The sequence below is a fragment of the Hyposmocoma kahamanoa genome, unplaced genomic scaffold (genome assembly GCF_003589595.1).
Source record: "Hyposmocoma kahamanoa isolate Upper Pololo Valley unplaced genomic scaffold, ASM358959v1 211, whole genome shotgun sequence".
Taxonomy (NCBI): Eukaryota; Metazoa; Arthropoda; class Insecta; order Lepidoptera; family Cosmopterigidae; genus Hyposmocoma; species Hyposmocoma kahamanoa.
The window spans coordinates 3,534,082-3,553,352 of NW_020653732.1; the positions used below are offsets into that span (position 1 = coordinate 3,534,082).

At 38.1% G+C, this 19,271-nt stretch overlaps 2 protein-coding genes across 2 annotated transcripts in view; one reads left to right on the forward strand and one right to left on the reverse strand.

Moving 5' to 3' along the window:
• Positions 1–697: 697 nt before the first annotated feature.
• Positions 698–6,458, reverse strand: LOC113227548 (actin-related protein 6). Its single transcript, XM_026460497.1, has 4 exons — positions 5,787–6,458; positions 4,871–4,937; positions 3,780–3,886; positions 698–1,450 (listed from the first exon to the last, which is right to left on the reverse strand). Exons 1-4 carry the CDS (start codon positions 6,295–6,297, stop codon positions 951–953), a joined length of 1,185 nt encoding a protein of 394 aa, XP_026316282.1. The 5' UTR covers positions 6,298–6,458; the 3' UTR covers positions 698–950.
• A 4,237-nt stretch (positions 6,459–10,695) lies between these two features.
• LOC113227528 overlaps positions 10,696–19,271 on the forward strand; it is a 9,730-nt gene continuing 1,154 nt past the window's right edge. Inside the window, exons 1-3 of the mRNA XM_026460466.1 lie at positions 10,696–10,746; positions 13,160–13,274; positions 15,304–15,373. Coding sequence (XP_026316251.1) covers positions 10,736–10,746; positions 13,160–13,274; positions 15,304–15,373 — 196 coding nt within the window. The 5' untranslated portion in view covers positions 10,696–10,735. The remainder of the gene's footprint in view (positions 10,747–13,159; positions 13,275–15,303; positions 15,374–19,271) is intronic.

The window sequence follows — 19,271 nt, forward strand, 5'->3', positions numbered from 1 at the left end:
TTAACAAAAAAAGATATTGTATGTCGTTGACATTGCCCATGAGCTAAAATTATTTTCTAAACTTTGACACATATTTGTGTCAATAGATGGCATTGTGTGTTACAAGCTAATTTATAAATTAACGCTTCCTAATATAGGTAGATGGCGCTAATCCTAAATAATTTAAAAGAATAGCCTGCAGTATACATAAAAATGTGTAATAAGCGCCACCTAGTTGCTTTGTTTGTTATCACTAGAAATAACAAATTACAAAAACAGCTTTTGGTACTCATCGCGACATCTGGTGAACCAATAGGTACTAAATACCCGACTACACTGTCTTGTACCGCGATTAGTAGTCACCTTGAATTATTGGTTCACGGTATCAACAATAATAACTAACTAGTGGCCTGTACCACAGTCAATTATGGCTGTGGCTTATCCTGAATGAAGTCCTTTTGCGTACGCCACAACCGTACAAATGACAGTACATTTTATAGTCGTTATATTTTATTTATTGCTCTTTGCCTATTTTGTGTTATTTTATGTTTCTTTTTGTTTTATTGTATTTTTGTTTATTAATTCTTTTTATTTTCTTTTGCTTGTCTGTGTTATGAATTCTTTTTGTATCTATGTGTTGTGGCGTTGCAATTTATGTCTATTATATTCGTATTTTCACATAAAATTTATAAATATTATGTTAGTAAAAATCATCATGATATTCAATAAAAATAAATACATTACTTTGCCTGTCAAAATTGCAACAGATTAGTAGAAACTGGTTTAAATGACAACATTGTCAAGCGGTTCACAGATAATTAGTAAAATCACTTGTTTAACAACACCAGTGTTTTGCAACACCAAACTGGAAAGACTTAAGTTAACTTGCCAGCAATTATTGTGATTGTCTGGTACACTTATTTATTCAAGAGCAAGGCTTATTCCATAGATCGCCTCACTCGTTTCCTTTGTTAAATGTCGAACCTCTCAAAAGCCAAAGACTTTCCTTCCTCTTCATATTCCTCCTTTGTAACACAGAATGAATAGAAGTCCGGATCTCTAAAAAGGCATTTCCCTCCTTCCCATGGGTAAGTCACTGGATTTTCTGCTAGGGTCACATTGACATCATAGTGATCTAACGCTAAAGCTCGGACTTCATTGTATGTACGGTCTCGAAAACCGGGGAAAAGTGTGCTTCCCCCGTACAAGATAATGTTTTCTAGTAAATTTTCTGTGTGCTCTTCAGGGCAAGCGCTTATAGAGTCCATAATCGCTTCTGGTATGCCCATCTGTGGGATTCCAACGTCTGAAGGGTGGAAAAGTAGTTCAGGGATTGTGAACCGCTCGTTGTTAAGACGTAGAGTTTGTTGTTCGAGTTCTTCATCTGGTTTTACAATGTCACGAAGGTAGCCACGACGGATGGTTGTGTAGTCTGGCAGGACGTAATCTTTTACAATTGTGTTCGATGAACCTGGCAACATGTAAAATAAATAATTACAACTTTTAGGAAAACGAAAGAAAAAAGGCGTGTTATTATACAATAGTATTACGTTTTCACCATGTCATTTTTTATCATATGTATAGATGGCAACACTTCAAGCTACACATTGACGGGTCTTGTTCAGTGTAGAGGCGATATTTGAACAAAAGTGTGTAATTTAATATGCTGTTGACTGTAATTTTATGACCTTAGTTCATCATCATCATATCAGCCGGAAGACGTCCACTGCTGAACATAGACCTCTCCCAAAGATTGCCAGACTAGCCGGTCGGACGCAACGTGCATCCATTAGTTGTATCATATTACATTAATGAAAAATGAGTAGAGGTGCACATGTGTACTAAACTGTCACCATCCTGGTCTGCCACGCAGAGGTCCCGGGTTCGATCCCGGGTCGGGACAAATATTTGTATGGCCTACATTTATTTCTCTCATGAGTTTGGGCGTAATTTGTGGTTGTCTAAGTGTGTGTCCATGGCACCAGCGACACAGGGTTTCCGTAGTGTGGGGCTATGAGTGTGTAACATGTGTTTTATGTGGAAGTTTTGTCAGTATGTAAGAAGTTTGCTGAAGGCATATCGACCCCTCCTACGTAAGGTATCGTATGTCGAAATTGCCAAGTTTACAGGGGAGTTTTAAAATTTTGAATTCTCAATTTTATATGGTAAAGCTCGTTACTCACATAGAGTGATCATCTAATGGATGGTCATAGATCATCTAACCAATATCTAGGATTTTATAATACTCTGTGAGCAACGAGCTTTACCAAATAAAATTGAGAATTCAAAATTTTAAAACTCCCCTGTAAACTTGGTAATTTCGACATATGATACTTTATATAGGAGAGGTCGATATATCCCATATAAAATACGTTTAGTTTGGAGATGGTCCTGTGGACTCCACAGTGTGGAGTGTAACCCTAGTTGGTTGTTGAATGAATGACAAGTTTATTACGCTCACAGGGTTTATTACGCTTACACATAGTGAGAATCTGGTGTCTGTACTAGGGTTATTATCCCTTTAAGCCATAGGTTCTCAAACTTTTTTGCTCACCACCCACTTAGGCAAGATAAAAAATCGCCACAAAAAATAATTGAAAACCCGTATTCTTTATATTAACACAAAAAATCACAAGAAAAGAAAAGTATATGTATGTAGTGTAGTTTACATAGTTCAGGTTTTTTTAAAAATACAGTAGCACTCCCGACAGCATCAACGCTCTGCAATTGCTTCCAAGTCCCTACTAGGACTCTTCAGCACCCACTGGTAGTGGGTAGTGGTAGGGACCACTTTGGGAAACTATGCACTAAGCTAAGGTTAATTACTCTTCTTATTAATCGCAGCTCAATTTAAATAAAATAGAAAACACTTAATACATAAGTAAGAAAAATTTATGATGACTGACTAAATTGAGTGGTGTAAAGCGAGTGTGTGTGTGTGTGTGTGACTTCTACATAATAAATTATGCAACTGAAGTACGGATAATTTAACCTTGTTTAGCGGCCACTTACACGACGCCAAAGTTTTCGTGCGGCTACCACGCTTTCACGTACATTAATGACGAATCTGAATTCTATGTACTAGGCAACAATATTTGAATTCCTCGGAATAATATAAACACGCGATCGCCGTGAGGTAGCCGCGTAGACCAAAGAAAAGACTAATGGCGTGAAGTTGATATTTCTTTGCTCATTTAAGCTTAAACGTAAATTCTAAATAAATACAGCGTATTTTGCTACAACAGTTCGGTCTTTAAACACATGCACGCGGTCGCCGCTCGGAGTGTGCGTGTGATGAAATTCGTGTCAAATAAAGGCAACAAACAATGTAGTATTAACTTGAGATTTGCAAAAAGATAAAGATGGATTTTCTACTTTCAAAAACTTAATTAAGCTGCAATTGAAGATATCACAATCACTTTTCAAAGTCAGTTAGCCACCCAATTTTGTTGCCCGTGAATTTTATATACTTCTACAGCTTGATTGTGACCTTTTTCGCTCACTTTGGTAAGATATAAAAATTTCAAAGCCTACCACTACAAAAAATTATTGAATACACGTATTTTTTATATTAACTTAACAAAAAAAATCGCAATAAGAAAAAAAATTGTTCTGTAGTTTATATAAATTCAAGGTTTTTTTTTCAAAAGCGGTAGCGATAACACTCCCTGGACAGCATCAACACCCCGACCTTCCGAGGGCCCAACCGTCCGCCTAGGACTCTTCAGCGACCACTATGGGAAGCTATGTTCTTCAAAGAAACTGACCCCTGGATCTTGTGTAAATGGCAAAAACCTCACCTTTCTTCTTAGCAATCTCCATATCAGCATTAAAGTCCTGTGATACGAAGCAAGAGTCCTCTTTGACTTGGTTGATGACATATGTCTCATCCATAACATTTAGCTGCCTGTGAAAATATAATTTATTTATTTAATATTATCATGCCGCTGTCTCTTCTCAGCCATTGGTAGATGTAAACTAGCTAACCAGCTGAGTGAAGAAAAAGCTTTGATAGGTTTCTCACAGGTGGCAAAGAAGCCCTTAAAAAAGCTAAAATTAATTCGTGAAGTCTTGCTAACTTATTTCGTAGCTCTGTTGGGTGAGCGATAGCCCCGATTTGGCGAAAAAGTCGCTGCTTCGAATCCAGATGGTTTGAAAAATTTTTTTTTGTATCAATGATTATAAATATGACATTATTGTATTCGGATCTAATTCGCGTATATTTGTTCTTTCAAACAATCAAATTCGTCGAGCTCTTTACATTACATTAGGCCTTAGCAAGTGCATTGAAATGTGCTCAGATTGTCAATTGATACCATAAGCAGTATGATAACAATCCATTTCCAAAGACCACGAACAGGTGGGTCTCTTATGACACCAAAATTGTGTGAACAGACTGGTAGCCCACAAACCAAAGATATTGATTAATGGGGGATGCTCTCATAACAATATTTAATAATCTCAGTACATAGTACTAAAAAACTGACCTCAAAAGTCATTCATCCCCTAGTTTGCCACCCTTAGAGGTGGAATACTTTCTTCAAATTTGAATGGGACCACATCTGAGGTACCCTCTTTCCAACAAAAAAGAATCATCAAAATCGGCTTACAAATGTCGTTATCGCGTAACATACATGCAAAAAACAACCGTACAGTCGAATTGAGAACCTCTTCCTTTTTTTAAAGTCGGTTAAAAAATACAGTGGCTTCTGAAATTTGTATGAGGTGTTCTAAATTTGTTTATGGTGTAGAACGCTCTACTTGGTACTTGGTGCAATGGCCTTTCTAAAGCCCTTTTAAAATTATTAATAAAAAAGAAACAAAAATATCCTTAGCTTTAAGCAATTACTCCGAGACAAACTTACATAACTTAGCAGATAAAACCACATACCTGTATGAAAGGATCTCTTTTAAATGATTTGTTAGAACTTTTCCTCCAACATCTATTCTTCTTATCCCTGTAACAATAAAACATTAAATAAATAAATGTGCATTTTTCACCGTAATACACCAAAATCAGATGATTTTAAAATAGATTTTAAATTTAATTTGTACAAATTCAGAATTACACCAGTGGCTGGCTAAACTGGAGAAAGACTGTCCGTTCGCATTTACATTTTATCTTTCCTGCTAAGAGTATAATCAAATGGTAACTTTGTTAAAAGTTAGAGAATAAGAGAAACAGGTTCAAATGGTTACAGTGCTATAGGTGGATTTTTTTAAAAGGAGTTCAATGGCGCCTTCAAATTAAGATGCATATAGAAGTACTGCTATGGCAGCACCTAATCCTAAGTCTCTCAATCACAGTCTAGTCAGATTCAAGTTAATCAACAGACGTTGTTGATAAGCTTGAATCTCAGTAGACAGCGAGAGATGTTGACTGTGCCAATATTCTTTTTAAACTACACAGATAGGTCTTGGCCTATCTGCGTCTTTATGCAACATCATGGCTCCCAAAAAGAAGAATGTCTCTCAAAGCAGATGTTTTAACTCTTTCTTTTTATTTTAGATCTTTAATTGCCTTCGAGGCCGAATAGTTACCATGCCGGACTGCCACGCAAAGGTACCAGGTTCGATTCCCCAATTGGCCTGAAGAAATATTTGTATGGCCTACATTTATTTCTTTTGGAGTTTCGGTGTAATGTGTGGTTGTCTGTGTGTCCATAGCGCATGCGACCCAGGGTTTCCCTAGTGCGGACCTATATTGACTGTGTGCATTATTATTATTAATTTATTTAACACTGCTAACCTGTAGGTAGAGGAAGTGGGTTTTAATTTTGGAACTAAACACAGGACACATGTCTTACCTTCTTTATACTTCTTGCCATTAATATATGGAACAATATAAGTGTAACTGTAGCCAGAATCGACAACTACCGTGCACTGGTTCTTATTTTTGTGCCTGTAACCATATTCTGCAAGGTCGGTAGCGTTTATCCTCAATAAAGATTGGCATTCATATTCTTCAAAGAATATTTCAGTCATTGCTTCTTGTATTGACGAGAAATTGAATAAAGGTTCGGTGACTATCAAAGGCGTCTCGTTAAAATTGACTGGACAGCATTCTTTGCTAAATATATAATCCCAAACCGTTTTCTGCGTATCCCAGTTTATTAGAAAGCCTTTTTGGAAGGGGAGGATGTAAAATAAGCCAGAGGCGTCTCTGCAATCGTCGATTTGCGAACCAATGAAGGGACGACGCCTTTCGGACTTCGCTTTCATAATACAATTTGGAACTATCTTCGGTTCCATTGAAGAAAAGCCCACTTTAGCCGTATAAGCACCATTGTCGAGGATATAGCACGATGTTTCAGTCATTTTTGCACTTTTATTGTTTATGTGTTAGGTTACCGGTATAAATTGATCTGAGTTTACATGATTAGCCGTTATATTTTGTGGTTCAACGTGGTATCAGTTGATTTCGGGAACACGGATACACAATTTTATTCAACAAAAACATATAGTTCTAAATTATTCTTTGGAGAGCTTCACTTCACTTCACTTTTTATTTTTATGGCTCCATATTCATTTAATTAACTTCAACTTCAACTTTTGTATCTATGGCTCCGTCGTTTTGCGCGACGATTTCGCAAACGTCTTTTTTATTTATTTATTTTTATTAATACTTTTGGCTTGGATACAAGTCCTTTGAGCCATGTCTTCGTTTAATTATGTTTCTGTAAATATGGCCGCCACAAAGAGGATAGGCAATTTGAGGCGGCGTGATTGGATTGACTCGGGATTCCTTAGACCGGGCCGATAGGGGTATTTTAGTTCGAGGTTCGTATAATTTCGCGTTTTAGTATTCGATTAAGGCACAATAGCACTATCCTATTCCACTTTAAACTAGATTTCACAAAATAATTGAAAGTCAAAATAAAAACGACACTTTTCCCTCCAAAAGGCCCAAAGCGAATCTTTCGCCAACGTTAGGGTTGAAAGACATGTAGTGCGGTGGTGAGATAGATTGCCGGTTATTAAAATCATTGACTTACAAATAAATGGACGACGGGTCTAATACAAAAACCACGAAAAAAATGTCCCAAGTCAACCTATTCGAAATTTAAATTGTAATGTCATCGCAGTATCGCGCTGTCAGTAGAACAAATGAAGACTAAAGCGGAGTTTGGCGCTCTGTATACGATTTTAGCGCCTTACAAGTGCGGACACTTTTTAGCGCGGACCCGACGTCCATATAATTGTAAGTCAATGATTAAAATACTTAGGCGGTTATTATGCACATTGACGGTTATATATATTTTTTTTCTTAATGACATTACAAAAATATAATTTGAGGGCTCATGTTATTTTCTTTCTTTTGGAAACATTTTAGGAAGTTTTATTTAGCGGGAAATAAAAAATAAAATCGTTTAGTAAAAGAAAGTTAGGCATCGTTCAGTAACAAACTTTTGACCGGAGTCAACGTGGAAAATTATCATGGAGGATGGAAAAAGAAATAAAGTCATACGAAAGATATTGGGAGAATACGGGGAGAATGAAGAATATTCATTTTTCTAAAAAATCAAGACTGTTCAAAAATGGGAATTTTTCTTCGACTCATCATTAGTTGGGACAGAAAATTATGAAATGAATGTGATCGAGCGGAGGCTATTCGGATCTGGTTACAGATTTATGTTATTAAGCTTTAGAAATTTGTATAAAGTGAATACTAGTGGAGAGTGTGCGTTGGCCAGGAAATAGTTGATATTTATTGGGCGAGGAATATTTTCGGGAAGCAAATCGTAAAGTGGGAACCTTATTAGGGGGCAGTTAAAAAATAATGGTTCTAGAGTGCCTTCCTCTAGTCTACATTCGCAGAGGGAGTGATCATGTACTTTAAGTTTAGCTAGGAAAACCGGAGAGCAAACGTGACCCAGTCTCAGCCGGATAATCATTGATGAATAGGGTTTAGGTATGTGTTGGTAGCGGAAGAACCAAGGTTTGCATGGTATATTTGGTTGGAGACAGCCAAAGTGTTTACCTTTTAGTAGGAGCGATTTTTGGAAAGTTTCGTCCCAGCTCCTGAACAATTTTGATTTAGGCGAACAGCGTAGGTCTCGGGAGAAGCAGCCTGCGTGGTCCGACAAGCCGGATGAGATAGCGTCCTTTGCAAAACTATCAGCAGTTTCATTGCCGCCTATCCCTTTGTGTCCAGGGATCCAGGGTAAGGCTACGTCGATATTAGATGAATGACAGTCAAATAATAGTTCTTTAATTTGGAGGGTGATATGGAAGTTATTTCTTGAGTGAAATGGTAAGTTGATAATATCTTGCAGCTACGGCAATCAGAGAAAATTATCGTCTTATTTAGTCGGTGTGACTTCAGGTACAAGATGACCTACAGAACGGCGACAGATTCACCAGTATATACAGTTGAGGTGGGAGAGCACTTAAAGCTTAATAGTACCTACACTGTACTTTGGGGTCCAGACCGCTGCACCAGTCTGTCTGTAAAGATGGTGAGCCAGTCGTGCCAATTATTGTTAAAGATCTTTGAAAATTCGTAGTTAGCATTCATTTATTAAAAACATTCGGCTTTGTGATTTGATTTGATTTGATTTGTGTTGAGTACAGTGACGCAGTGACGCTTTTTTGATCATCTGCATTTTTCCATAGTCTTTTCCCCACTGTATTATATGTTTAGGTGTGTTTTTTTTTTTTTTTTTTTTTTCTTAATGAATGGCTTTTGAGTCTACATAGCCTCAATTCTGCCAGTGTCCGTTTTCTAGCTTCATAAACGTTATGGACGGTGTGTTAGAATTTTGTTCGGTGACTCAGAGGGAGAATCGAAGAGACTTTTGCACAAATTGAAATCTACAACAAAGGAAACGGCACAAATTAGACAACACAAGTCGTTAGAAACATGTATACATGTTAAATATAGTGTTAGAGCATGAATAATATTTACAGTTTAATATGATTTACATGTATGAATTTAAAAAGAATATGATACATTTTTGGGTGAGAAGATAGGGCCAAAAGGCATTTAAAGGAAGTAGGACGAGGGATAGAGGTAGGGAGTATGTCATATAGGGAACACCGTAATTTAGGGCAGTCAAAAAATATATGGTCCACGTTTCCTTCGTCTAGACCGCATTCACACAATGAGTTATCTTTTATCCTAAGTTTAGCCAAATGAATAGGAGTACACGCGTGACCTAAGCGAAGCCGGCATATTGTTGACGTGGTTTTTTTATCTGCTGTACGGAATTTGAAAAACCATGGTGTTGTAGGAATTTGGGGTTGGATGTCCGCATAATATTTGCCCTTTTCTTTTTGGGATTTCTCCCAGTACTTCGACCAACGATCACGAAGAAGGGATTCTGGGAGTAGGCAAAGGTCGTGGGAGTACAAATTGGAGTGTTCAGTTGAACCTATGCGGGAAGCCAATTTGGCACAGAAATCTACCGTCTCATTGCCTGGGATTCCAACATGTCCAGGTATCCAGGCTAGCACCACGTTTACACCTTGCTTGTAACACTCAAACAGGACTTGTTTAATTTTAAGTATAATAGGGAACCGGAAGGAAGAGTGGAAAGGGTTTGACAGGATGGATTGAAGGCAACTTTTGGAATCAGTAAAGATGATGGAATTATTGAGTTTATGAGACTCGACATAGAGAATGGTCTGTTTCTTTTTCACATGGCATGGGAACAGTGACGTCTGAGATTTGAAGTTTCTAGAGATGTAGTGATGTAAAATCGAATGGAAAAAATCGATTTAAATATCTAATCGAAATATTATAACAAAGAGATAATCGATTTAGAGACTATAGTTTGAGAACAAATAATAAACAAAATACAAAGGACTCAATTATCATGTTATTAAGTTACTAAAAAAACTACACAACAATTTAAAAAATCAACAACAACCAAACAAAACAAAATTTATGCTTTCTTGTTTACTACAAGAAAACTTTGAATGATCGGCAACGAAATAAATAATAATAATAATAATAGCCGATTCGATTTATCAATTCTATGGTATAAATCTCCATGAGTAAAAATTCCGCTTTACGCATCAAGTACTTGGGGTTATTTATTTTAAATCTTTACGAAAATTAAATAAAATTGAGTAATTAAGTCACGAAAATTACCTTTAAAACAGAAAACCAAACGTTACTAACATATTACGCGAGGTCAAAAGTTACGAAAAATGTAAGAAATGTAACCATTTGGCAACATTGACAATGACTTCAGTGACAATAGACTAATGTTTTTATTTCCCTCCTCTAAGTTTTAAAGACAGTTTTAACCTTTCATGGCTTATAGGGTCGTATTCTAGAACCAGGACTTAAGTATGATTCAAAGCACTAGAAATCATACTCAAGTCCTTGCCACTAGAGTCGTATTTCCAGTGCTTGAAATCATACTCAAGTCTGCTCAAATCCTGACTTGAGCATTGAGTAGAGTTCTCGCGTACGACCCCTTGTATATGAAATATATATCTGTGGATAGCTACTCTACCTAGCGATTTTTTATTTGTAACCAATGATTTGTTTATAACTATCTTACTTCGAACTTAGGGGAAATCTCCTTTTGAAGATTAAACTTTCTTCTTGACAAAAGAAACTGACGTGTCATATCCACTGATACAAAAAATAATTATATGCTCTATGAAATGACACCAATCTCGATTCATGGTGAACCACTAAAGGAAGAAGAAAAAGAGAAAAAAAGTAGACTTCACACTTTTATATTAATTTTTATCACTTTACTCTTAATTATTTTGGTTTATAGAAGTTTGTTAAATCATTATGAATCATACGTAAGTAATCCTTACCATACCTACTGTACAGATCTGCTTTGATAGAGTAAATATTAGGCGGAAAAGCACTGTGGATCACTTTAAATAATGAAATAAATAATTAATAAAAAATTGAATTCATGGCCAAAAATGCAGCCAAGAAATTTGGCATCCTTTCCAGGGTGAGGCGTTACTTCACACTGTAACAGCCCCATATCTTTCTACATTAGTTTTGATTAGTGATTGTGAAGATTAGTAACCTTACCGACCCTTAAGGTATACAAGAAGGGCACTATAACCTGTGCGTGCACAAGAACTTAAGTTCGGGTTCTGACCCTAAATCAGCCAGTGTACAGCGTTGTCGCAGATCGTTGTCGCTGGCTTCATCCGGTTGTCAAGAGAGCCACACCAGGACAGCCCCATGTTAACTTTCTAGTTTTGATTATAGTGACCTTCCCGACCTTTTTTTTTACCCTTGGGGTATACGAGAAGGGCACTATAACCTGAGCGCGCACAGGAACCTTATAAGTTCAGGTTCTGACCTCAGATCAGCCAGTGTACAGGGTTGTCACAGACCTCTGTCACTTAACTTATCCGGTTCTTCAAGAGGCTAGTGCCTCGGGTGAGCCGCCTCGGGTGAACGTACAACAGTACCCTCCCTATTTTCCAGACAGGTACTGGGCTGTAGACACGCTCACTTCCCGTCACGTTCCTCACGACTAACGGTTGCCACCGCTGAGCCGCCGACTCTAAGTCGACTACCAAATCTCCTAATTGTTGGCGGAGCTGTAAGGCACGGTCACTTCCCGACGCCGAATGAACGGTGTCTCTCCAGTTCCCAAATTCCTACGCGGCCGGAGGGACCGGAAAATGTCTAGCTCTCCGGGCTAGTGCCGGAGATGCCAAGTAGCAGTGTCCTGCGATAATTTCCGGACATACCTTTCAATTTAAAGACCCGACTTTAAAGACGTCGAGCCCGTAGTTTAACCGGAAAACCCTATCCCTAGGGACTAGGGACACCGGGACAGTTGCTTCAGCTGTTCCAAGCACAAGTCCGGTCGTGTATGGAGTACTGGTGCCATTTATAGGATGGCTCTACTATATACCAACTGGCCACCTTGGATTCGATCGACAAGTGACTCGGATTAAGTAGAGGCGAAGGTGCAGAGCCTTGAACACCGTCGTAAAGTTGCCTGCTTATCGGTATTCTACAGGACATCACGTATATCACGGAGTATATCACGGAGAGTGTGCGATGGAATTGCATGATTCGGGGGACTCATCCCAATTGTCTTAAAATCCAAAGGAAGCAGCAATGGGCTGGGTACGTTTATCGGCGGACTAATGGCCGCTACAACAGAAAGGAGTGTGGAAATCACGTGGACAGCAAAAGCACATGATACTGTATGCGTGTTACTATCAGTTATGAGAAAGTGAAATGACGAAAATCTGGGACCTGAAAAGTTGCACCTTTGACTCGTAATTTTGGGCGTATTTTTCATGATGTCAAGTGACTGTTCGAACAAGTCGTTGCGTTTAGTGGTAAGCGACACGCTCATCCATACCTGTTGCAGGGCCGTTCAGAGTTTTAAGACAAAGTGAAATAATCATTTATTCCAGTAATATTTTTACACTTGAAAATGTCATTTTTTAAGCTGCTGCTCGTTCACTACGCTGACCTCCCTGAGAAAAACGAACAAGAAACTCTAGAGATTGCTATTTTCAAATAAACTTCAATGCTATGGAATACATTTTGAATCATAATTGTGTGGAATCTAGACTCTTGGTGCCTTTCCATACTTCTTTATCTAAAACATACTCTTCAGTTTTGCAATATGACTTTTCAATTAAATTACTTTTAATGTAAGTTTCAAACTTAGGAAACGATAATCTTAATATATTCCCCTCTTCCCATCTTATTGTAAAAATGTATACGGTTCGCCATAAAATAATCGTTTACCTTAGTTAAACGATATCGTGGTACCATGAGTTTGGACTTAGCTCTATGGTTAATATTATGGATATCTTCTTTCTTAATGAAATTATGTATATTTTTACGGGCATACAAATTATTTGAATGAATGTACTGTGAGTCTCCTTAAACTTTTCTCTGAGAGAAATCCGAGCACCTAATCGGTACACAGAACGAATCGCTCGTTTTTGTAACATAATTGGTTTGTATATCTGCTCCTTTACCCCACATGAGAATTAGCAAAGATTGGGGCACGGCCACTGCGCTCGCCACCCTGAGACATAATTTGATGAGTCCCATGTGCCCAATCCGAAATGCAATACTGGTCACATTATGTAGATACTATTTGACGGCAGCAATGGGTACGGTGGTAGTACTTCGCTGGACGGACTCTTTCACAAGGAGCTCTACTCCTACTTCCTTGTGTAAAGCCTCTGATTCATGTCGTTACATATATTGTAGATGTTCGCAGTGCAACTTTTCCGCAAATTTCGAAAGCGCATTAGCGATGCACCATCAGTTGCACCATGAGAACGACTACAATGCTGCCGACTTCCCGGTCATCAACCTGCCTGTAGTAAGTATCGACATTGAGAAACTAACGTAGATCTAGATCGGCGAAGATTCATGTGCTCTTGACTATACAGTCTCAGTCTCGATTATTAGTATAAACGAAATAAAAATTCGTCTTTAATGCACCCTCTAGGTACACGATGGCCCCTCGTGATGGTCAATCTTGATGGCCCATCGTATAGAGGACGTAGTGGCGTAGTGGCAGCCACGATGGCCTGTGATGGCGCGTGATTGCTTTGTTGTCGGTTTTCCGGGCTCCAAACTATGGGTCATTATTCAGTGGATAGTCAGCATCCACCACCTTCTTTTAAGCCATTTTTTTTAATAACTTACTTCAGGTGCACACTTACATAATATTTGTACGTAGTAAAAAAATAAATTGCCGCCGCGGCAATTGACTCCAGCCCCCGTAGCATGGCTACGCATAATACTCGCGACGCGCGCGATAAAATTGAATTAAACGCGCGCTATTGGCTATCTAAATTAGATCTGATAGAGACAGCCAATAGCTTCTAAATTAGATCTGATAGAGACAGCCAATACAGCTCGCTTATTCCAATTTTATCGCGCGCGTCGCGACTCTCAAGCGTAGCCATGCTACGGGGGCAGGTCCATCTTCGCGCTCGACAATCCGACTGCATTACCGCGCTGGACTGCCACGCAGAGGTCCCGGGTTCGAGTCCCGGACCGGGAGAAATATTTGTATGGCTTACATTTATTTCTCTCGTGAGTTTTTGGTGTAAGTTGTGGTACTTCCTATTTGTGTGCATGGCACCCGCGATACAGGGTTCCCCTAGTGCGGGGCTATGAGTGTATGCATTATTATTAAGATATTTTCTTGTCGACTGAAGGTCGGATATTTGGAACCAGGTACGGGCCTAAGCCAAGTATTCTGGTTCGGTTGTGGTATTATGACGGGATGTGAGTAAGTGGTGTTTTTTTGTGGAGTTTGGTGAATCAGGTGTATTTAATTGTAGAGGCGTTCCGGAGTGAGGTAAGAGTACTATTGCTTTTTGTAGTGTGCTGTCGTTAGCTTTTCTGATGAACTATGTTCGCAGATAGTCTATTTGGGTGTAGTGTAAGTTTTTAATGCCCATTCATCCGCGACCACCTAAATTTATTTTCAGTGGATTGACTTACAAATAAATGGACGACGGGTCTAATACAAAAACCACGAAAAAAATGTCCCAAGTCAACCTATTTAAACGTAGTGACATGTAAAGGAATATGAAAAAGCTAAAACGTTGAATTTAAATTGTAATGTCATCGCAGTACTGTCTAATTTTGCTTGCTTCGCTGTCAGTGGACCCAACGAAGACTAAAGCGTGAATGACGCTCTGTATACGATTTTAACGCCCTATAAGTTCGGACACTTTTTAGCGCGGACCCGACGTCCATATAATTGTAAGTCAATGGTTTTACAATATTTCTGGCCGATAATTGGGTACTAAGTATTTTATTTAGTCTCTGTTTATATTTAGTTTTCAATGTGTTTTTTATATTGGTGTGATTAATTGATGTACTTTGCTGGTATTATTATTATTATTACCTACTTTGCACATACGCGCGACTTAAGCAGCGATACAAACGCGATAAAGGTTTTTAATGATTTAACATAAGCGATGCATCGGTATAGTCGCTCGTTTGCATCTATACAACTGCCTATAAATCGCAACTGTCGCGATTCAATCGCGCGTTTGTATCGCTGCTAAAATTCACCTTATACGTTCCGTTTAAAAGAACAAAATTTACGATATTAGGCGGTTCATATATACCAAAATAGCGGTTGATTAAAATTGTAGTTACAGTCAAGAGCACATCAAACTTGACACTTTGTACTTTGGACCGTTCTTATCGTAAGCGGCATAGAGTTGGATTTAAATACTGTACGTAAATTTGCTCTGAAAATTCGAAAAATTGGTCCGTAGTGGTTAAAATTTACGATAGTGGCAGACCAAAAGTGATTTATGATGCTGATGGAATTGCCGTAAAATAACAATCTACTTATATCAAGTATTATTGGTCTATTTCAGCAAAAATGCAACTCAGTGCCCCGTGACATGTCTCCGTCGTCAAGTTTCAGAAGCAACAAGGGCATGAGACGTAAGATTTCTTTAAGTTTTTCTTTATAAAAAGCAACTTTTCCACCGGAGCAGTCGCTTGTTTCGACAACGCTACTCAATGTTATCAAAATTATTGTAGCCTTGGCTCCTTAGAAAAGATGCAAAAATAAAATCGACATTGGGCATTTTGCTGGTTTTTAGTAGGATATGTTGACTTTACAATTACTGTGCCGAGGCAGTGATACGTAATTGTTAAATAATTGCATTCGTTTGATCCCTCGCTGTCTCGTTATTACTAAAACTATAGTTAAGAAATTAATGCATAAGATATTTAACGGTTCACTCTACATATTATCACACTCTTTAAAAACACGATTGCTTGTAGTTTTCTCAGTGTTTGAATTACATCTTTTCTATAACGTATACTCCGTAACTTTTCAAAATGTGAATTTATTTTAATAAAATGAAGGAAATATGTAAATTCGCGCGGTCCGCCCATTCTAGCCAGAGCCCTTCTGTCCACTTTAGTCCTGCATCTTTATTTACGTACGTATGGACTACAAAAATTGTGACAATTAGCATGTGATACCGGATGACTTTTTAACCAATGTTGCCTTTTAACTAATTTGATTATAAAGTTACATGCCCCATTAATGTGGCACCAAGTAAAGAACTCATACGTGCTTGTATCACATATGGGGCTCTTGGGAAAATTGAGAAAATGGGAAGGCGGTTTATGGAAATGGTTTTTTTCGTCCATAAATGTATGAACATATACCAATTTCAAAGTAATTGCAAAATAAACAATTGCACGTGAGGGTTCAACTTCTGATTTCCAGTTACACAGGGAACGTGTTAAGAATTTGTAAAAGCTAGTGTGTAGGGGAAAGGTGTACGAGATGATCCTTGGAGGTAAGATGATCCTTTTCAATTATAGCGAAACTAGTAACGTCATCTAGATATGTTCTTCAGTAAAATGTAGGCCTCAATGTGACCTCTCATCAGTCAGTTCGTTATAGCGATGTGAGTGACGAGTTCATTTTTGTGGAAAAAAAACAATAATTGTGTGAGTTTGATTTAAGGTAAAGTTGATTAAAAACTTAGGCAACTTCCATTCTAAGCAATCAAGTGCTAAGATTTTTGTGTTGGTGGCTTTGTATAATGTTCTATTTTCTTTTTAAATGGCGTGGTAACAGTAGACAGCATACAGGTTATTTTGCCGAACAAAAAAGAAAAATAAGTAAATTGGGGCAAGATGATTATGGTTTTGGTGTCCTACGAGATTATCCGTGGGGATCATCTTTTACTGTGTATATTGTTAACGGTTAAATAGCTTGCAACGCGAATAAAATAATAGAAGACTGGATTTCGTTTACAAGGTCGATCTCGATTAATAACAAATATAAATTCTTTTTCTTGTTTTAGACCAGGCCGCGTAATTTTAAAAGAAAAACCATTCGTGGTGGCCGGAAGAGTATGATCTAAAGAACTAGAGGCGTAAAATTAGGACGCCACATAGATCGACAAGTAAATAGTTAACAGTACGTACGCGTTATGTCATTAAAAAGACGGACTAAAGGTGAAAATAAAGGGTATGTCAGAATGAAATATTTAGGTGAAAAAAAAACTGTTTTCATCAAATGTGTTAAACAGGAAATCGAGCTTGTAAACTACATTAAAGAAATGGAGATGAGGATGGATATCAACTTGCCATAAAAAACAATATCTCCCACCCGTAGGTACCTGTAAGATATAAATTAATTAGAATTATTTGTTCTTGAAGTTCCGTAACTGTTGTTTCATATACCTAGATTACATAAGTGAGGACTTTGTTAAGTCTAAAAAGTTGTTGTTTTCATTTGTTTCTACCATAACTTACAAATTTTTCTAAATAGAGGAAAAGTGGTCCCCTGGATCATTTTGCCCATACCCTTAGTAAGGTTTTAAAAATATTCAAATATAATAATGAAAGATAAAAATAAAACGTTTTTAGTAAGACAACATGTAAATAGATAAATTTTCTATCATTCAACGCTTTTACATGTGCTTTTGCAAGCTGAAAATCTTTTAAACTACCACCATTCTCTCTTAAGGGGATCATCTGGTACACCTTTCCCCTAAATATGAAGGAAATGTGAAATCAGCCTGCAACATTTGGCTAAATAATCCATTTGTTGCATTTCAGTAACTCTGTGTTTTAAGATACGAGTTTGAGAAAGTAAGGCGACGATATTCTATAGTTGTCCGACTTATGACCAAGAAATTGACCGTGTTATTTCCATTGCGATTTTATGGAGTAGCGTCTTGAAATCGGATGGGTTTCTGAGCGAGAAGATGAACCTGATTCCTACTATATCTTTCTAATTTGTGAGTTAAATTAACTATTGTTCCGATTACAAATTTTAATGTCAAAAGTTTCCTATCGGCCAGTTGTGAATCGCAATTATGCGCCTCGACTCGAAAAGGACGCAGTTTTCGATCGGAAGAGGCAATCAAAATCAAGCTGCAGGTGTTAGGTACTTTGCTTAAATCCATGTTGATAAAAATGGAAGCATATTAATTTGCCACTTCGCGAACGCAGTGAGAGCTAAATCGTGCAAAATAGCCGAGCTCGAGTTGAAAATTTTTTTCATACAGTTAAATTTCCTGCGACGCGGCGTCTAAATAACACAAGCACAAAAATCACAAAGACTACTACCAAAAATACATTTGACTTTTCGTCGTAGAGAAGTTGTTGAACTTGTTGAATGTTCGACCCTCGACCGAAGAATATGTTCGCTCATAACGGTCGGTCATATAGTACTCTTCTACCCTCACTATTACCATCATTATAATTTGAAAATACCCGCAATCATCGAGTATCTACTCGATGCCCGTAATACAGATGATGAAGCAATATTCAATTGTTCGTTTATTCTTTCCGTGGTCGCTCAACAAATAGAGTGTACTTTGTCATGACAGTTAGACGCACCCGGTCACTGTGCGGTCGAAGAGCGGAGTCCGCGCTGCCGCCGCGCAGCGACCGCAGTTCTATTTGTTTAGCTTTTACGTTTTAACTTAAATGAGCGTCCCGGGGACCGCGAGTCTAGCTTGAATTTTGGTCTAAGCGGCGGCCCGCGCGGCCGCCGTGCGGTTGTATGATTAAGATGAATGTAAATGTTGTTGCCTAGTAAATAGAATTCAGATTCGCCATTAATGTACATGAAGGCGTGGAACTGGGCGGTCGCGGTGAAACCTTTCGCCTCGTGTAATTGGGCGCTAATATTTAATCTTTTTTCGCAAAAATCTAAGATGTCGTATGATGATGAGCACCATAAAATATAATTTGTTTCTAATAATTTTTTTTTAGCATCTTGGACCTATGTGCCCTTTAAATCTAACTGGAACAGAAGAGAAACCTGCTTTACTGAGTTAGTTTTCGACCCTGAAATGGTGGCTAATATAAGCAACCGTCAAGTAGAAGCGAATATTGTATTTTCATACATTGAAATAAATAAATAAATAAATCATTTATTGTCTCCTCAAACAGTGCTTGTAAAAATAAAAATGGATGCTTTACATAACGTCAAAATATAATCTGGTTGTGGAGGCTGGTCCCTGAACTAGGAGAACCTGTATCTTAGGTAACCAGGTCTCCACCCCCGGGCAGACTTAATAGCTATGATTGAGCATTACAAGTGAAAAGAAAATGAAAGCAAAATAAAACCAAAAGTGAAATTTTAGATAATACAAATTTTGTTCTAAGGAGATTGAACTAAGAGAGAACAAAATGGTGTGTGGGAGTGTGTGCGCGGGCGCGTGTGTGTGCGTGTGCGTGTGTGAATGTGTATGAAAGTTTGTATTAGCTATAAGTGTGTGTGTGTGTGTGTGTGTGTGTGTGTGTGTGTGTGTGTGCGTGCGTGCGTGCGTGCGTGCGTGCGTGCGTGCGTGCGTGCGTG